At 36.0% G+C, this 19,653-nt stretch overlaps 2 protein-coding genes across 5 annotated transcripts in view; both read right to left on the bottom strand.

The window, feature by feature from the left end:
* The window catches only part of LOC125663934 (beta-hexosaminidase subunit beta-like), a 58,341-nt gene extending 57,329 nt beyond the window's left edge, over positions 1-1,012 (bottom strand). The window contains exon 1 of one of the 2 annotated variants that reach the window (XM_048896383.2): positions 932-1,012. The gene's annotated coding sequence lies outside the window, so the exon portion shown is untranslated. The remainder of the gene's footprint in view (positions 1-931) is intronic. The other variant, XM_048896386.2, reaches the window with a different exon arrangement.
* A 12,790-nt stretch (positions 1,013-13,802) lies between these two features.
* LOC125663937 (uncharacterized) lies at positions 13,803-19,526 on the bottom strand. 3 transcript variants are annotated; one of them, XM_056163945.1, is made up of 2 exons: positions 19,439-19,526; positions 13,803-15,734 (listed from the first exon to the last, which is right to left on the bottom strand). In XM_056163945.1, the coding sequence occupies exon 2, from the start codon at positions 15,703-15,705 to the stop codon at positions 14,191-14,193; it is 1,515 nt and encodes a 504-aa protein (XP_056019920.1). In that variant the 5' UTR covers positions 15,706-15,734; positions 19,439-19,526; the 3' UTR covers positions 13,803-14,190. The 3 variants fall into 3 exon arrangements, with proteins under 3 accessions (XP_056019920.1, XP_056019849.1, XP_056019876.1); XM_056163874.1 differs by having other exon boundaries at positions 18,935-19,494; XM_056163901.1 differs by lacking the exon at positions 19,439-19,526 and adding an exon at positions 18,597-18,718.
* Between the last annotated feature and the right edge of the window lie 127 nt (positions 19,527-19,653).

Genomic DNA, 19,653 nt, shown 5'->3' with positions numbered 1-19,653 from the left:
CAGTTCATACCTTTTTAGAAATGTAAATGCATGTCTTACCTAAGACAGGATTATATATCAGACTTAGCTTCTGAATTTTTGATTTAGCATGTATATTCAGCATTCATAACTGTTTCAATCTGAAACAATGTAAACCAATACCTATGCTGTGTAATTGCAGGTAAAGGTATAATATGGAGTATATTTTGAGATGGAAGGTTTTCTAGCAGAAAAAGCCCTATATCTTGAATTTGTCCTCATTTTCATTGCAAAAAATAAATTTTTGGAAGAAATACTTGCAAAGTTGAGGAAATACTGCCAAAATTAGATAAAACTTCAACATAAATTTTCATTCATTTTTTTTGCTTTTTAAGATTGAGGTCAACATGGGTAATTTTCTAAAAGATTTTTTTTATGTAAATTACATTAAATTTCAATATATCTTTAAATTCAGACCAATATTATATCAGAACCGGCTCTTAAATTTATGCAATATCCAATTTGTTATTTTCTTATTTTACCTAAATGTTACATTTAATGCCATAAATCATTTGTGTTGATAGATAGGGCCTATAAGGATGCTCAAGGCAGAAAAGGGCTAATAATTGAAAAGCAAAAAGGTCATCCCAACCATTACGTATTGCAACTAAAACGTCCAGAAGCAAGCAATTTGTCATGTAAATATAATATATATTTATTTATACACTAAATCTGCGAAATATTACGTAGTAAACATTTTCTGATTGGAAAAAAGGGTTATTGTTAAAGAAAAACTACACATGATTTATCCCTGGATTTGGCAGAAAGTGGAGTGGCATTCCAGAAGGAATGATCAAATTGTGATCGGTTTAAACAAAAGGTGTTTAACATATCAACAACGTGTGATTAAATTATACAAAACTGCAATAAAAACTTATGTATGCATCTTCTGTCTCACTACTTTCAATCTTACCTCGCTACCACAACAGCGCAAGTCCAACTCCAAGTAACAGTGCTTCACATAATCCGGAAGTAAACATAATCGATGGCGCTCTCTGAAAAATAAAGATTGACAACCCATTTTTTCCCGGAAAAGATATCAGTTCAATATACAACTATGTAACTAATGTAGAAAAAGTGTACATAGGCCTAGTGCACACATGCACACATGCCGCCCAGCTTTTCAAAATGAACCATTTCCTATGTTTAGAGTTTGATCACCAAAGATCATGTAAAGAACAGCGACCTATAACTTTTTTTCATGAAATATGATATATCAAATATTTTAATTTTTAAAATATATATAAAATTTAATATTACTCCCAGTATCTTCACACACACATCCTCTTTACTTCGTAACTAAACAGTCTTCATACGAGGCTAAGACACAACTGTAGGCCTATATCAAACAAAGATTTATTTCGTTGTAACATCATTAATAGTCCTTCATGTGCTTGTGGAAAAACTGAAGATGAATATCAGTACTTGGTTACATGTCCTAGGTAAAAAGAAGCCAGAAATATTCTTTTAATGGCATATTTGGAATTAGCAACTTGCATAAATAGTTGTCAACACTCATGAATGCCCTTCTTTTGGGCGACATTTGTCTTAGTCATACTGAAAACGAATATTTGTTTACTATCAATATCATACAAAATTTTATCAGAGTGGTTGTTAGTATTGGTTACATGTTATTACTTTGTTTCAACATGCGCTAGATTGTGTTTACATTTACAATAACTGTATATCATGCATACCAAAATAGATTGTATTTGTGTTCAAACCAATGTGTCTAACGTCAAATATTTGCCTTTTTCACATTCTTCTATTTCTTGTAGTCATTCCCACTGGTCTCCATTCAGATTTTAAATAGCGGTGTTTAATTAGCTATAGACAATTGTCATATACACCCATCCCCAGTCCCTGCCATCATACTTCTCATAAAATTTTAGTACAAACTGTTAATGTGTAAATATACAATTTTGGTAATCATTTGTACCTTGATCTAAGGAGAGAATATTCTGATTAAAACCAAATCTTCAATAGCTCTTCTTTATTTTGATTCGCGTGACAGTCAAACAGAAAGATCTATAGCGAAGGTTTGATTTTAATCCTACTGGGAGTATTCACAGGCATAACATGCTTACCGTTCACTTCCATTCATTGTATGTATAATATAATGCATTTTAAAAATAAACCCGAGAGTTTGGCAAGGTGCCGTTTCATCTATGATTTACAAAAGGTTTTTCTCATATTTACAGCTATGAAATTTCTATTTTCATTGTCTAGCTGGTGAACCAAAAAAATTAATTTGACTTTTTTGCACTTAAATTCAACTTTTAATGGAAGCTATTTTTCAGAATTCCCATATCATCATGTTGGTACACCGAGACATGAAGATTTTGCCCATATCAAGTATTAACACCGCGGCCTGGTGAAAGTCACAAAATGGGTTGAAAGTTTTATAAGGAATGCGAAAATTATAGAAAAACTCTCTGAAAACCTTCTGAATCCAAGAGCGGATGCAGAGAACTCACCGAGGGGTCCGGACCCCCCCCCCCCCCCGACCCCCGAGACTTTGTAATAAAATGACTCTGATACACACCACTGGAAATATAACTTCATTTGATTGCGAAATTACATTTTCATAATTTGTAATAATCTAGAGAGACTATTGTCAATTTGTACACTACACAGGAATGAATATTCTTACAATGGTCACTCTCAGGTACACTAAGTACTATCATGTCATACCAGTAAGGTGTACTATATTCCATATATCAACGCTAATTCAACCAAGCCAAGGTGTAACGTAACTCGACAAATCAATTATTGTGGGGTTTTTTTTTTGGCAGTGGAGTAGTCGATCTTTTAACTGATTGATAAGAAATTCCGAGAGACTACTTAGAGAGAAACACCATATTCCATGATATACAGTCATCGATAACTTGTAGGGAGGAAATACAGCCCAAGGAGGTGGGGTGGGGGAGTGATCACTGTCCCTTGGTGCCCCCTGTAATCAAGTCAACAATTCATGCCTTCTTTTACACTTCGTACAATTGTTTTCATTTATATAATTATTCTATTCTAACCTCCCTGCATTAGCATAAAACATTCAGAACAACTGGATCCTACATGTACATGTCTTTTATACTTGCATGTTCTGCTTACTAAAATATAATTATACCGATTTTATTACAATTTTATATGTATTCACATAACACTATCATTATCTGCTGTCCCAGAAACTGATGTGTGAAGCAGTTGGGTTATTTTATTTATCATGTTGTTAATTTAAATATTGTCTGTATTTCATACATAATCATAGATATGTGCAGTGCAGAAGTGTGAACTCTGTCAGTATTACCGGTAGTACTTCTGAATAATTGTTATTTATTTTCATTGTTATAATTAATTGCTTGTTAACCTGTACATACCCCCCCGAGGGCCATTGATTGGTGAATAAACTATAAACTATACTAAACCCAGCATTTCCTACAAATATACTTTTACTATTGCATCCAAACTTTTTAATTATAAACAAACTTTGCAGTGCCTAGATATAGACCATCTTAAACGTAATCCACCAACGTGTTCTTGTTCTTCATCTTCTTTCAACTATAGTCCAGCTGGACATGTCATTACTGGTGATGTTGATATAGTTGAAAATGAGGACCTCAAATCACTTGCTCTAAAAGGTCCTACATACAGAGAACCTCGGTGTCTTTTAATTGGCGACAGAACTTCATCTTTATTATGGATTCTGTCGAGGATTCTGCCAGAACATGGGCTAAATATGAAAAAGGACTTGATACATTGTCAGAATGGATTTAAATGTTGTCTGACATGTTTCATACCGATTGTTAGACCGTTCGTGGCACATTGATTTTGACTACGGATAACTCCGTATACCTGATCACGATATAGAGCTCATAACGGGTGTGACCGATCGACATAAGACGCAATTCTTCAAAACCATGCTTCAGTTTTAGACACATTTAATATCCCAGTCAATGGGTCGGATGGATATGAGTTACCGTACCTATACTGGGTTCCTAAACTTCATAAAAACCCTTTCAAATAAAGATACTTTGCTGGATCCAGTAAATGTTCTACCAAGCCCCTATCTTTACTCCTCATGAAAAAATTAACAGATATGAAGGAGAAACTTCAAACGTACTACGCGACTACATATGCCAGAAGTGGTGTAAATCAAATGTGGAATCTAAAAAATTCTAAGGAACTTTTAGTAAACTTGGAATCGGAAAACCTTTCTCATATCAATAACATCAAAACGTATGACTTTTCAACACTCTACACGACCATTCCTCGCGATAAATTAAAGACTAGACGTTTTGACATCATAGACAGTTGCTTCTTCAACAAAAATGAAAAACGCAAATATTCCTATATAGTGCTCAGTCATCCAAAAAAATTACTTTGTTAAACATCACTCTGATTCCACGCACAAGTACTCTGAAGTTGAAATAAAGAATATGCTGGTCTTTGGTGATCAGGTCTTCCAACAGTCTGTTGGAATCCCTATGGGCGAATTGTGCTCCTGTGTTAGCTGACCTGTTTCTATATTCCTATGTAGCAGAATATATTCAAAAACTTCTACGCGAGAAGAAAAAATCGCTTGCTGTGGCCTTCAATTCGGCATTTTGATATATCGACGACGTATTATCTATTAACAATAATAATTTTCATTCATATGTCGATTCGATATATTCCAGTGAACTCGAAGTAAAAGACACCACAGAGTCGTCCACTTCTGCTTCGTACTTTGATATTTTATTGAAAGTGGATATTAACGGCAAACTAACAACTCAACTTTAAGACAAACGGGATGATTTCAGCTTCTCCATCGTCAACTTCCCATATTTATCTAGTAATATTCCATTATCACCTGTATATGGTGTTTATATATCTCAACTGATTCGATACGCAAGAGCTTGTTCTGCGTATAGTCAGTTTTTAAATGGAAGCAGGCTACTGACAAACAAGTTGATGGTGCAGGGGTTCCAACAGTCTCGTTTAAAGTCAGCATTTCGCAAATTCTATGGTCGTTATAACGATCTAGTTTGCCAATACAACCTATCATTGGGTCAAATGCTGTCTAGCGTGTCTCATACCGATTGTTAGACCGTTCGTGGCACACTGATTTTAATTACGGATGTAACCCTTTTTGTCTATAGAAGTCAAATCCAAGTTCATTTTCCAACTTTTATTACAAGTACAGAGTTTACCAATAACTCTCTAACTCTTTCTGCTTCTCCTTTTCTTCTCTCTCAAAGCACAAAATGCATGAGTATTTATATTATTTTCCAAGGACAAAGAATTCCGATTGACTCTGTCCACATATGACACTTATATAAATTAGAAGTAAACAAATTCCAATGTTCTTGCTTAAGCAGACAATACGGTGCCAGAGCAATAGAACTGTCCATCCTTGTGCTAAAAATACAAGTACAGAGGTTGTAAAATAGGAACTTTGCTGACAATTTGTTAATGAAGAAGTAACTTCAATCTACGGTATCACTGCACGTGAGGTTATAATTATAACGGTTGCTCACAGAGCAATTACAAAGTAAGAGTTCCAATTTTCCGCATCTCCCCACATATAGATAGAGTTGTTAAAACAACAATAAACCAAGCAAAGGTACAGTATAATGACCGATAATTGAGAAAAACAAACCAAACACCCCTGTACATCGTCATCAGGTTATACGGATAACTCCGTTTACCTGATCAAGATATAGGGCTCACCGGGTGTGACCGGTCGACAGGGGATGCTTACTCCTCCTAGGCACCTGATCCCACCTCTGGTGTATCCAGGGGTCAGTGTGTGCCCAACTCTCTATTTAGTATTGCTCATGTGAGTTATGAGATTGATCAATGTTCGTTATCTTCGCCTTCCATATACCTAATCTCGGCGGAGATTAGGCTCAGCTGAATATTTGGACTGATGTCTTCACCGAATCTCGGAGCAGTCCTTCATAATTCATGTCTGGAAATTTAAATTCAGCTTCAGTCGGTTTTAGAAATTGATTTGATTTGAACGTATTCTATTGTATAGTTCTTCTCCTTATAACCTTATACATGGAACACACAATTGTCATTGAAAAAAAAAATGATACAGAGAGTACAATCAAGGTAAGTGTTCTATAAATAAACAATGCAATATGATATGATCATCAGCTAAATCTTTTAGTTTAATGAATATACGACGTCTGAACATAAGAGAAAATACAATTATTTAATTCGGTAGATAAGATATTATCACCCCAAAGTAGATATGTATCAATAATGACCAAATCATTTAACCTCAGCAATCTATCTATTGATTTGTACCTAGCAAATGCATATTTCTTACAAATATAAAGAAAAAGTGACATGTGTCTTCACGAATGCCACAGGAACATGATAAAGAATCGACAACATTGCGTGGCGAAAGATCATAATTCAAGACACAGATATGTCTTAGTTTGTTGTGAATTATACTCAACAAACGAGAACCATATGAAAAGTATACAGGGGGTTCAAACAAGTCAACCATATTGAAACTTTAAAAGCACATAAATGAAGTGTAGAACTCAGAGGTAAAATGCTAACATATATAGGTATCAAAAGGACAGGTCCTGTTTACCCCCCCCCCTCTTTCCCCGCGTTAGATCCGCCAGTATATTACAATTTCCCCTCGATGGGTTCGCGTCTAAGTCCAAGTTGATGTTTTCTCTCTGACTTGAAATTCTAGAATTACGCGTGCAGTGAAGGTTATACGAGTAAGAGGCGGGTGGGATGCGCCCATATAACCCCCCTCCTAAATCTGATCCTGTCATTGTTGCCAGATTTATACCACTAGATAATGTACATGTATGAGGCTTAAACATAACTTTCTAATTAGACTAGAAAATTCTGCTTTAAACATTTTCAACCTAAAATATTATAAGTTTCTGTTAGAAACATGTGTCTATGGTCCCCATATTGTAGACCTTTTTTAAAAGGAAAACAATTGATCTGAATGAATAGTATAAAGTTATGGGTTACCGTGGGGATCCGGGTTAGAACAGGTCCTCAGTACCCCCTTGCTTGTCGCAAGAGGCGACTAAATGGGGCGGTCTTTCGAATGAGACCGCAAAAACCGAGGCCCGGTGTCACAGCAGGTGTGGCACGATAAAGACCCCCCCCCCCCTGCTAAATGGCCATAAGCGCAGAGCATAGACTTAATTAAATTTCGCAGCCCTTCACCGCTAATGTTGATGTTTCCATGTAAGTGGAAGATTATCAAGAGAGATGTTAAACAACATACAATCAATAAAACTATGGGATTCGAAACTATACAGTAAGTGAAGATCTGAAAGTGTCCGTTGCCCAAATCATGAAATGTCCGTTCCTTTATAACTGTCAATGAATTACGTGTACTAGCTTTAAAACACAATATTCGGCAAAATCATTGTAAGTATATCGATCAATATATCTTTAATTCCATATAACACGTCTGTCGAAGCTAAGGAAATTCCGGAACCTTTATTTGTGAATTCCGTCCAAAATGCGAGACAATGTCAGTGTGCCACGTGTGAGAGATTTAAATATTTATTATAAGGATATAGTTATAAAATGAAAGCAACACAGAGTTTCTTAAGTATAAACAAAGATAACTCAGAGTGTGTTATGCAAAGACAGCAGTTTCATCTGAAAGTATCCGTACCCTTTCTCTGAAAGTGTCAAACTCAACTGAAAGTGTCCGTTATGCCGACACACCGTGGTGTTGGTAATTTGCGTGTAGTGTTGAATGTTGTAAATAAATTTGTAGTATATTATTTTATAGTCTTGATCAATCGCCTATTGATAGATTAAACATCATACCATAGTAATATATTTTATTGAACTGCTACACTTATAGCAGGTGTACTCATTCGTGAAATATCGGTTTATTCACATCAAAAGAATGTATTATAGGATTAAGCATTCTTTTTGAAGAATTTATCAATGTTTAAACTCCAGAAATTTTACTCACAAAACGAAAAGTGCGAAGCACGTTTAAGTTTGTGAGTAAAATCTCCAGAGTTTACACATCGATACATTCTTCAAAAAGAATGTTTGATTTTTATAATTCCAATTTGTTCACTGCATTTTAAAACAATTTTTAAAAATTTAATAGTTTCCCCTCTATGGCACGCCAAATTCACAAAAATGAGCTAAACATAGTTTCACAGTTGATAAACTAGGTTTATCGACTGTAAACTATAGTTTACGGACCGTAAACTATAGTTAACGACGTTAATCTGTAAACCATAGTTAACAGATAATCTATGTTTCACAAGCGTAAACTATAATTAACAATGAAAACAATCATTAGCGATTGCAAAACATAGTTTATCTGATAAATACGGTTTCACGATTGTAAACTACGGTTTACAAGTCTAAACTATTATTAACGAATGTAAACACAGTTTTGTAAGATATAGTTTATAGTCATTTAATGCGCCGAATTCACAAAAAAGTGATAAACAAAGTTTTGTTTAATATAGTTTATGAGTAAAAATGGCAGTTAGCTATAGTTTACGATCAAAAACTATAATTAACGAATGTTAAACATAGTTTATCTGATAAATACAGTATCACAATTTGTGAAACTAGGATTAACAATTATGAACTATAGTTAACGAATGTAAATTATAGTTTACAAATGTGAATCTGTATTTATCAGCAAAATCTATTGTTAACGTTTATTTAAAGACAGATAAACTTGGATTAGCATTTGTAAACTATAGTTTACAACCGTTAAATATAGTTTTACGGATGAAAACGATAGTTAACGAATCGTTAACTACATGTATAGTGTACGGTCCGTAAACTATAGTTTACAATCAATAAACTGTGAAACTATGTTTAGCTCATTTTTGTGAATTTGGCGTGCCATACCCCTCACTACGTTATTTGTTTTCAAGCGCGTATGAATAAATCGCATTTTCGGATTTATTGATTAGTACATTCTCATTCACATTTATCTATGTCCAATCAAAACAATTGTAATAAATAACATTATAATATAATACTAACCTTAATGGGAATTGAAAGCTGTGACATTGAGGCCATTTTGAGATATTAGATAGCATGAACTTTGAAATTATTCGGAATCCGGATTTTAATGGGGATTTTACAATACCTAGATCTAAATAAGGAGACAATGCATTTTTCAAGTCTTATTGTCACGAAAGTCAGTGAATACAAATTATAGAAATTGTGTGGGTTTTTTATTTATCAATTACACGTTTAACTTTAAATTCATCAATTTATACACGCTTGTCTTTTTCTTTTCTTAAATAAATATTACACGCTTGACTTTTTAGGTCACCTGAATTATTCAGGTGATCCATTGCTATCTGTTTTTGTCCGTCGTCGTTCGTCGTGCGTTAACATTTGAACATTTTCAGCTTCTTCTCTGAAACCCCTGAACCAATTTCAACCAATTTTGGCATATAGCATCTGTGGGTGGAGGGGAACAAAAATTGTGAAATTCGTGGTCCCTGCCCCCCTGGGGCCCGAGGGGTGGGGCAAAAACCATCAAAATGAGTGTAATTTTAAAAAATCTTCTCCTTTACTCCTGGACATCAAGAAGCCAAACTGTGGGCATAATTATAATGAGCGTTGAGCCCTCTACCAAAATTGTGAAATCCATGGCCCCTGGGGCAGGGGTTCTTGTGTTAGGGTGGGGCTCTATTGGTCATATAGTGAAAATGTAGAAATTCTTTGAAAATCTTCTTCTCTGTCTCTGGGTATTAAGTAGACAAACTAATAGCATGGTAATGATGAGCAAGGATGCCTCTTTATACCCCCCGCAACAAGTTGTGTGTGTGTGTGGGGGGGTATACTGGAATCGGGTTGTCCGTCCGTCTGTAGACGCAATGGTTTCCAGGCTCTAAAGCATTATCCTTTCCACCTACCGTCACCATATCATATATATGGACTACCCATGGGATGAAGATGTTCCCTATCGATTTTGGCGTCAAAAGGTCAAACACACTGGACATCGAAGAAGCAATATGGTTTCCGGGCTCTAAAGCGTTATCCTTTCCACCTACAGTCACCATATCATACATATGGACTACCCATAGGATGAAGATGTTCCCTATCGATTTTGGGGTCAAAAGGTCAAAGGTCAAGCGCACTGGACATTGAAGTAGCAATATGGTTTCCGGGCTCTAAAGCGTTTTCCTTTCCACCTACAGTCACAATATCATACATATGGACTACCCATGGGATAAAGATGTTCCCTATCGATTTTGGGGTCAAAAGGTCAAAGGTCATGCGCACTGGACATCGAAGTAGCAACACTCAGAAAAGAGGTAGTTTATACCTATTACCAACACCCTTTGGGAGATTGGGGTAAGCGGGGGGTATTCTTAGTGAGCATTGCTCACAGTACCTCTTGTTAAAAATTGTGAAATTCATGGCCCCTGGATCAGGGGTTCTGGTGCTAGGGTGGGGCTCTATAAGTCATATAGTGAAAATGCATTATTTCTTTGAAAATCTTCTTCTCTGTCCCTGGGTATTAAGTAGACAAACCAATAGCATGGTTATGATGAGCAAGGATGCCTCTTTCAAAATTGTGAAATTCATGGCCCCTGGGTCAGGGGTTCTGGTATTAGGGTGGGGTCCTATTTATCATATAGTGAAAATGCATTTTATTTCTTTGAAAATCTTCTCCTCTGCTGCTGGGTATTAAGTAGACAAACTAATAGTATGATAATGATGATCAAGGATGCTTCTTTCAAAACTGAAATTTATGGTCCCTGGGTCAGGGGTCCTGGTGCAAAGGCGGGGCTGACCACATAGCTATTCAATGTTTCTTCCATCCAAAAGTAAAATTCTTATTTTTAAACACAAACCTAATTCAAACATTGGAAGGTTGTTACATGATACTCAGGTGACCTATAAGGCCCCTGGGCCTCTTGTTTTTTAAAATCATCAATTACACACTTTACATTTTTTCTATATTGCAAGCTTGATTTTTTTTTGGAATTCATTAATTACACGCTTGCCTTTTTTAAAAGTGCTTATATTACTAATGTTCATCGTCTGGATGACATTATTGATCACACGGTGTAGAGAAGAAATATCTTACAACACGTTTTCTCCTAAGACACTAAGCAAACTGTGACACATTGCTCACCGAGAATAATTGATGAAATCACCAGGGCAAAATTTCTAACCTCAAAATACTCTGATTTCTGAACGAATTTGTGTCGTAAAATTTAAATTTTGTATTTGACGTGTTTTCACCCCAAGGGTCTACAGATAAACATTCAAAAAATTATTTTGAAATTATGCCATGTGAAGAAACCAATTCTGCATTTTATGATATCATATCCATAAAAATGACCTATAAATTGCGTCGCAATAGAAGTCCCCCCCCCCCAATAATTCATTGGTTTTACAATGAAGTACACATGTATAGTGAAAAAAATAAAAATAAAGTGATGACTCGCTTATAGCCATGTACTGTACAGTACCACGTTAATTTAAAAACGAAGATCAGGATAAAATTCATGTTTAAAAGCTCAAAAGCCGATATTTAAACCTGATAAAACATTCAAATATAAAGAATAATCCTCTTGGGTTGCAGACTTGTAATGTGGTGCGATTTTGTGCAAATCACATAAGGCCTATATCTGGAAAAAATGGCGAGATATACATCAAAAGAAACATATCACACAGATATAAATTCTCTTTATGAAACAAATGAAAGAGGTACAGAGATGAAATAGCTGAAACACGTGGGCCTAGATAATAGATTCCAACTCTGTAAACCTACTCATGAAACGCGAACGAAGCGTTTGTGATGAAGTACGAGTCTTTTAAATTAGGTGACAAATCTGACTGATCAAGACCTGCATGTCTACGTCTCGCTATGTAATATGAATTTTGCGATAATATTATGTATTTTATGAGAAAATCGATATCACTCACCAATATTGCGTTCGCTCCGCTTCGGAGTCGAGCCCTCGTGTTGCATAGAGACGACTTCTCGATACATACATGTACGATATGCTCACATCAAATGAAAGGTTGCATATATCAAATTGACATATTGAAGTTTTAGAAAGGATCATCATAAAGTTCTAAAGCAAGACGTCAAACTCCTATTGCATGCTAGCTCCCCCTGTTCCAGATAGTCCCCTATTGTATACCAGCCCCACCCCAAATAGTCCTCTATTGTATACCAACCCCATCCCATCTACCCCTATAACATATCAGCCCCACCCAATCCCAAATAGCCCTCTATTACATACCAGCCCCACCCCAAATAGCCCTCTATTGCATACCAGCCCCATCCCAAATAGCCCTCTATTGCATACCAACCCCACCCCAAATAGCCCTCTATTGCATACCAGCCCCACCCCAAATAGCCCCCTATTGCATACCAGCCCCACCCCAAATAGCCCTCTATTGCATACCAGCCCCACCCCATCCCAGATAGCCTTCTACTGCATACCAGCCCCACCCAAATAACCATCTGTTGCACACCATCCCATCCCAAATAGCCCCCTATTGCATACCCCACCCCATATAGCCCTCTACCCCATACCAGCCCCACCCCAAATAGCCATCTGCTGCATACCAGCCCATCCCTAAATAGCCCTCTATCGCATACTAGCTCCTGGCCAAGACAGCCCTTCATTGCAGCTTGCCTTGTCCCAAATAGCCCCCTATTACATAAAAGCTCCACCCCATCCCAGATAACTCCCTATTGCATACCAGCAGCCATTCTAGATCTAAAGCTGATCCTTTACAATGTATTGCCAGATATTTGTGGTCATGGGAGAGAGGGTGGCTATATGTTTCTTAAACATTTTTTATTATACATCCTATTTTATTTACTAATTTTCTTTCCAAAGATAACAAGCATTCTGAGAGTATTGCATGGCAATACATAGTCCCCTACCGATTGCAAAAATTACTGTACCACAACAATATTCAAAGTTCATTATGTAGGTTATGGTAAAAGGAAAAATTGGGGAACCAGTACAAGAATGGTTGGAAATCAACTACTATTCGGGTAGAGACAAGACCAGGAAAAAAGACAAATTTATAATTAGGATTAGGTCTTTAACCAAGTCAATAAACTGTGACATGTAGGTGATCATGAATAATTTAGCTATATTGTTGTATTACTATGTTAGAAGTTTTAATGAGTGTAGTAATCTTATCTACAGATGTAAACTAACAATTCATGCTATTTTTCTAAGTCCAAGGGCCATAACTTAATGGAAAATCAATGGAACGAGATGAAATTCGAATTTGATTTGTAACTTGTTATGGCAAAGCAATGTACCAAATATCAAATGAAATCTGCAAGCACAACCAAAAAAAGTCTGAAAAACTGATAATTCATGCTATTTTTCTAAGTCCAAGGGCCATAACTAAGTGAAAAATCAACAGACCGAGACGAAATTCGAACTTGATCTGTAACTTGTTATGGTAAGGCAACATACCAAATATAAAATAAATATCTACAAGGACAGAGAAAAAAGTGCGGAAAACTGGACTGACGGACAGACGGACGGAGTGCAAACCTAAAGTCCCCTTTGACTTCGTCGGTAGGGGACAAATAAAGAATGAAGAAATTACATGAAATGGTACATCAAAGGTAAATCACAACATGCAAATCTAGATACTCTCAAAATGTACTAAGAACATGATATTGAACTTATGCAAGGAAAAAATGTCCAGGTTTTTTATATAACAATGGAATCTGGGGGAAATCAGGTAATGAATAGGTCAATATATTTATGTCAAGTTGAAAGGTTGATGCTTTTATCAGAATGATTAAAGCATTGAAAAAGCAATAGGTTTATTTCTGACAAAACACTGGTGTACATGTAAATATCACGTGAAGCAATAAAACTCTGTTTATAACATAAACATCCCAAGGCGTACCATCATAGCAAAATAACTCGGTAATAATGGAAGATGAAATAAATATCACTAAAGGCATATAAAAAAATCCACACAATCAGTATTCCTGCATAGAGTACTATAGACATAAATATTATATAGCAGTTTTTCCTTCAGATAAAGAAACATTCAACATAAACATATAATGTACACAATGTACTTCTACATTTATAAATAAATCAAATGCACGACATAAACACAAAGAATTGTTTTGTAGATCAAATAATGTTCTTCGACTTTTGATAAAAATTCAAATAAAACTTTTACTTAGAAAGCCAGCAAGGGTCTTATAACGATTTTGATTTTTAAGGCATTTTTGTCAGAATCAAGTAAGAAAGGAGATCTTCTTTGGTTCAGATCAGAAAGATCTATGACATCATTAAAATTGTGAGACAGGTGTTCACTGTCAAAATAACAGGTTCTTGTAATGCACTTGGCCACAAATTCAATGCTGTCCTGCTGCCCACAGATCAAAATACTGATCTGGACATGTCGATTCTCAGTAGAATTGGATGTCACAGTCAAACGAACTGTCTCATAAACAACCTCATCTATTTCACAGTTCCAAAACAGACCAATCATAAGGCAAGGCTTAAAAATGACTCCTTTGGGATAAAAATCTACATGCCAATCCCACATAGAAATGTCATCTCCCCCTGGACCCGAGATCGGAGTGGAAAAAAATGCCCGTAAAACATCACCTTGGTTCAGTTTATTCACATCTGGTACAGATATTTCTGTGCTCCAGGTGTCATTGGTGTAAATCCTGGGGTCAAAAGGCATATGATGTGAAGAACTGGGAAGGGAAGGAAAAAGCCTGGATTTTTGATCTTGGACTATACCAAAGCAGTTTGAATGGGAGGTGATCTGGTGACCTGGTCCTGAATTGCCACATGGGTTTTCTTCCTTGCAATGTTCATTACAAGACCTGCATAGCTGCTGAATTTGTTCACGAACTTTTAATGTCCAGTGATCTTTTGATATGTCTGTGGTTTCTGGGGAAAATCTGTCTTCTCCTAGAACACTCAGTTTCTCATGCAACATCATTGGGAACCTTATCAAAGGCATAACATGCTGCACAATATTATCCAGTTTGTCTTCCAGCTTCCTTGAATTACATTTGGATTCTTTGTAGAAAACAAACCACATTTTGACTTTCTCATACAATGTGTACTCATCATTAACAATGACGTTTGAAGACTTTAAAAATCTAATCAACATATCAGGAGATATGCCCATAAAATCATGCGTGTTCGTGACATATTGAAAGTTCCACGTGATATACTCCTCACACACCTGCTGCAGCTGTTTATGGTCACACATGGTTGCATACTTCAGCCATGATACCACTCGTGACTGAGAGGGTGGCGCCACATAGTGGCTGCTCATGTAATTGATGCAAACGTCGGACAGATCGTTGATGTTGTACTTGTCGGCAAGGATGAGGATAGGGAGGACACTGGTCTGATTGAGGTGAATCCTGCCTGTGTACAGATACTGAAGAAAATCCTCAAATACCTCCTGACACTCAGGCTCCTCCTCTAAGGAAATCTGGGATGTATACGCCTCAGGCCATGTAGGGCTTGTTAACATGGTTTTAAACACATCACTGGATATGCTGAGAATAAGCTTGTGGGCATGAAAGGTCCTATCCCCTATACAAAGACGAAGGTCGCTTAGCTCTGGATCACTGTAGAGAATGCTCAATTTTTTAATTGTTGATGTGGAATTATCCACTTGATGGCCTAAGTTCTTTCCAGTACTCCATCGTTTTCCAGTCATTTTTTTTTACTGCTTTGGTTTACATCATCCTGAAAGATAGTAAGATATGAGTTACTGTGGTCATTTTGCAAGTGTAAGTTGGGATAAATCTTGGAGAATTCAGATTTGGCTTGGCTGTGATATTGACTGCCCCAGATGCCTATACTGGTGTTAGTCAGAATAATACAACCAATCTTAACGAGATTAATAGCAAGCCTAGTAAGCATTAAAATGGGCTCTAAAAACCAACACCTAGAATGCAGGGAATTTGAGTCCAGCAAATTTTCAAAGTCAAGTAAAACACTTAAAATAATCATAAATTCCTTACGGTCATGAATATGATACCCATGATTTTGGATGCACCAAATGAAGTAGGATTTTGCTGTTTCTATTATTTGATCAAATACAATGTACATTAGATCTAACTGAGATTTTTTAAGCAGTTGAAAGTTTTGAGTTCTTGATGTACCCATCAATGCAAAGCATGATGACATAGTCTTGTTCCTTATTGCCTTAGGGTAAGCTAAAGTATGTCCATAATTAGATGTGGTTACTCATATGTCAATGGAAAATCTGCACTGCAAATTCAATTGTAAATCTTGTAAACGTTACTACACTCTTAAAATTTGTAAATGAAATGTTACAGAAGTTGAAATGTAATTCATAATTCTATTAGGTCTAATTACTTTATATAACCAGGATACAAATGGAGTTGTAATTTAATCAAAGGTTTTTCCAAATTAACTATATTTGATTACATCCTAATGTAATTCATCCAAACACGACAGTTAGTATTCAGGCGTTCGAAATTAACCATAGACCGATAGACAAAGTCTATGCCAAATGACATTGGTCTATGCCAATTCTAATTGAGATAGACCAAATTGTCTATGCCGATTTCTAGATTTAAAGCAATTAAGTTATCCCCAAGTTCCCAGTATGGTCAGTCAATGTCTGATAAATGTTATGAGGATAGAAAGATTGGAAAGAAAATATGCTTTCTAAGTACAATAGATGTAAACAGGTTGGGAACACTTCCCCTATAGCGAGATATTCTCGCTAAAACGCGATCATCCCTCTTTAGCGAGAAATAAACATTACCATAAACAGGTGTTTTGGTGTCTTTATTGAAAATGAAAATAATAGCAAATCCCGTGCAACGCTGAATAAGTGCGACACATACTCAACATGATGCAAATTGTTTCTATGAAATTGACAACATAATCAAGAAATTGCATATCAAAGTTGCTGTGTAAGAGAAGCAGTCTGAAATCCAATATGCATTGTAAGTGTTTTTGTTTTGATTAATATATTTGCAGAAGTATCAGACATTTTAGCACTTTTTCTTCTTTTCACGTGAAACACCACAGGCACTTGTTTCTGTAAATGACTTATGACCTCTGTATACTAATAACAACACAAGGTAACTAGCTTCAAATGACACCCCCTGAGAATGTCGGCCTTTTGAGCTTCCAGGGAATATGCTATGTAAATGTATTTACTACCGTTGTATTGTACAATCATTCAACTTAAAAACCATGTATGACATGACTGCATTCACTGCCTCTTATCGCCGAAAACTGCAACAAAACATGGATTTTCCGTTTTATACCACGAAGTGCTATGTACTGATACCGCACAGAATGAAAATTGTATATTCGTTGTGTTGAAAAATAAAGTCTCATTGTTTTATTATCACAATAAATTGATACGATGTTTATTACCAAAAAATCTTGAACATATTGCTTTGTTAACAAAATAAATATTTTGAATTGAAGACGCTGTACGCTATTTTTAGTTACTCAAAAAAACCAAAACTGTTCGTACGTTTTGGGATTTTACATGTCATCAGAAGATATAAGCTAAGACCTCCCGAGTGGAGATTTAAAAATATTTTCGTGTCGGAATCTCCCAAATGTGTGGATTCCCCGTCTATTCCATTATAATTTTGATTTATGTAATCGTAAACTTGCTTTTTTGTAAGCCTTAAATATCTTATACTGTTTATAATAAGTATATTTGATATTATACCAGTCCAGTAGAAGGCCAATCTCTAAAGCTTGTGAAAAGCGTGAAACAACTACATCAATCGAAATTGGGTTGAGAGAGACAAGGAATCCACACATTTTGGAGGCATTGTCACCGCAAAAAAATCAGAAGCGGGGATTATAGTTATCAGGTGTCTGTGGAAAAAAATATGGGGGGATGGAGTCTCCTTTATTTTTTGTAGCATCCCCCCCCCCCCCCCCCCCCCCCCCCCCCCCCCCCCACTAATGTTAGTAACTAAATTATATAAAATAAGATCAATTGTGGTTAATGGTCACCACTAAAATCATCCTTTTGCCTGTTATTTTTAATTCATCTCTGATGCTCTATCTTTCTATAAATAACTCTAAAGAATTCCAAACGTAATTTTAGAAGAGCGTGCTAGCCAGTCAAAATCGCCCACGTATTCTGTGCGGTATCAGTACATAGCACTTCGTGGTATAAAACGGAAAATCCATTTTTTGTTGCAGTTTTCGGCGATAAGAGGCAATGAATGCAGTCAAGTCATACATGGTTTTTAAGTTGAATGATTGTACAATACAACAGTAGTAAATACATTAGCATCGCATATTCCCTGGAGGCTCAAAAGGCCAACATTCTCAGGGGGTGCCATTCTGTGTCATTTGAAGCTAGGTACCTTGTGTTGTTATTAGTATACAGAGGTCATAAGTCATTTACAGAAACAAGTTCCTGTGTGAAACACGAAGAAATGTACTCCACTGGTGTTCTTCTCGGTTGTACAGGATATATTTACTCTCGCTAGAGAGGGATAATCGCATTTTAGCAAGAATACTCCCTATAGGGGAAGTGTTCCCAACCTGGTAAATGAAAATGCAATGAATCTGTGTTATTTTTTTCAATGTTACCGTCTAGAGGTCTATATGTCATCTTGTTTTGGCATATAGACTTATGGTCTATACCAAGTTTTAAACCAATTTCGAACACTGGTATTCTACATGGGGTGGATCCTCCTCCTGCTCTTTCCTTCTCTATCTTCCAATTTCTCTCTCCTTTTCCTTCCCTACGCCCCCCCCCCCCCCCCCCCCCCCTTTTAGTTCTGCACAATATCATATGCAATATTGACTACCCCTGATCATCAGTTCACCCTAACGGTAGCACTGTCAACACATTATGGTGCATATATGAAATTATCAGAAATTGATCAGCTTGACATGACAGTATGTTGATTTACAATTTTTTTTACCAAGATTTCAGGAATTCTACCGTTGACGTCAAACAAACAATGGTAGCAGCCATGTCTAAAATTCCCGGATGTTCAAATTACTTTTATTTATATGAAATAAAATACATTTTTTTTTATATAGGGACTTATTTGATATTTTGGTTAGCATTAAGATGTAAATTTTGCTACATGGATTATACTTTGATGTTCATGATCATTAGTAACTTAGACGGTATGATATTGTTGTGGGTCATTAGCAAGTTCACATAGAAGGTTCTATAAAATACCCAAATTGATCCAAATCGGGATCAAATTGAAAACACAATTAGTTCCATTTTTCGTGATTTTTTTCCCACTTCAATTAATTGAATATCAGTTAATTTAAATTAATCAATTATTTATTATATCATTATTATTTATGATTCAACCTTAATAAATCTCATATTATGTAATATGATTGTATGGTAACATGTTAAAGTTGGTGAATCAATAAATAAATTAAGTTGAATTGCAAGGGGAACTAACCCCCTATCAAATGTACCACTGCAGTTGTCAAATCTGTAATGTCATCTTTGGGATCCATTTGGGTAAATCAACATATCGCATCGTTTACGGAGACAGGTCAAATCAGCACCTGATCATTTCGGCACTTTTGGAAATAGTAAATTGCATGTCGTTTCTGTATGGCGTCATAGCAAAATTTCACACCCGAACACTTTTTTTTTAAAACTGCAATAAAC

The sequence above is a fragment of the Ostrea edulis genome, chromosome 1 (genome assembly GCF_947568905.1).
Source record: "Ostrea edulis chromosome 1, xbOstEdul1.1, whole genome shotgun sequence".
NCBI lineage: Eukaryota > Metazoa > Mollusca > Bivalvia > Ostreida > Ostreidae > Ostrea > Ostrea edulis.
Note: the sequence above shows the minus strand (reverse complement) of the source record. Positions and strands in the feature narration are given on the sequence as shown.

Excerpts from the sequence above, each read along its gene's own strand:
- LOC125663937 (XM_056163945.1), bottom strand. The coding sequence starts at position 15,705 with ATGACTGGAAAACGATGGAGTACTGGAAAGAACTTAGGCCATCAAGTG.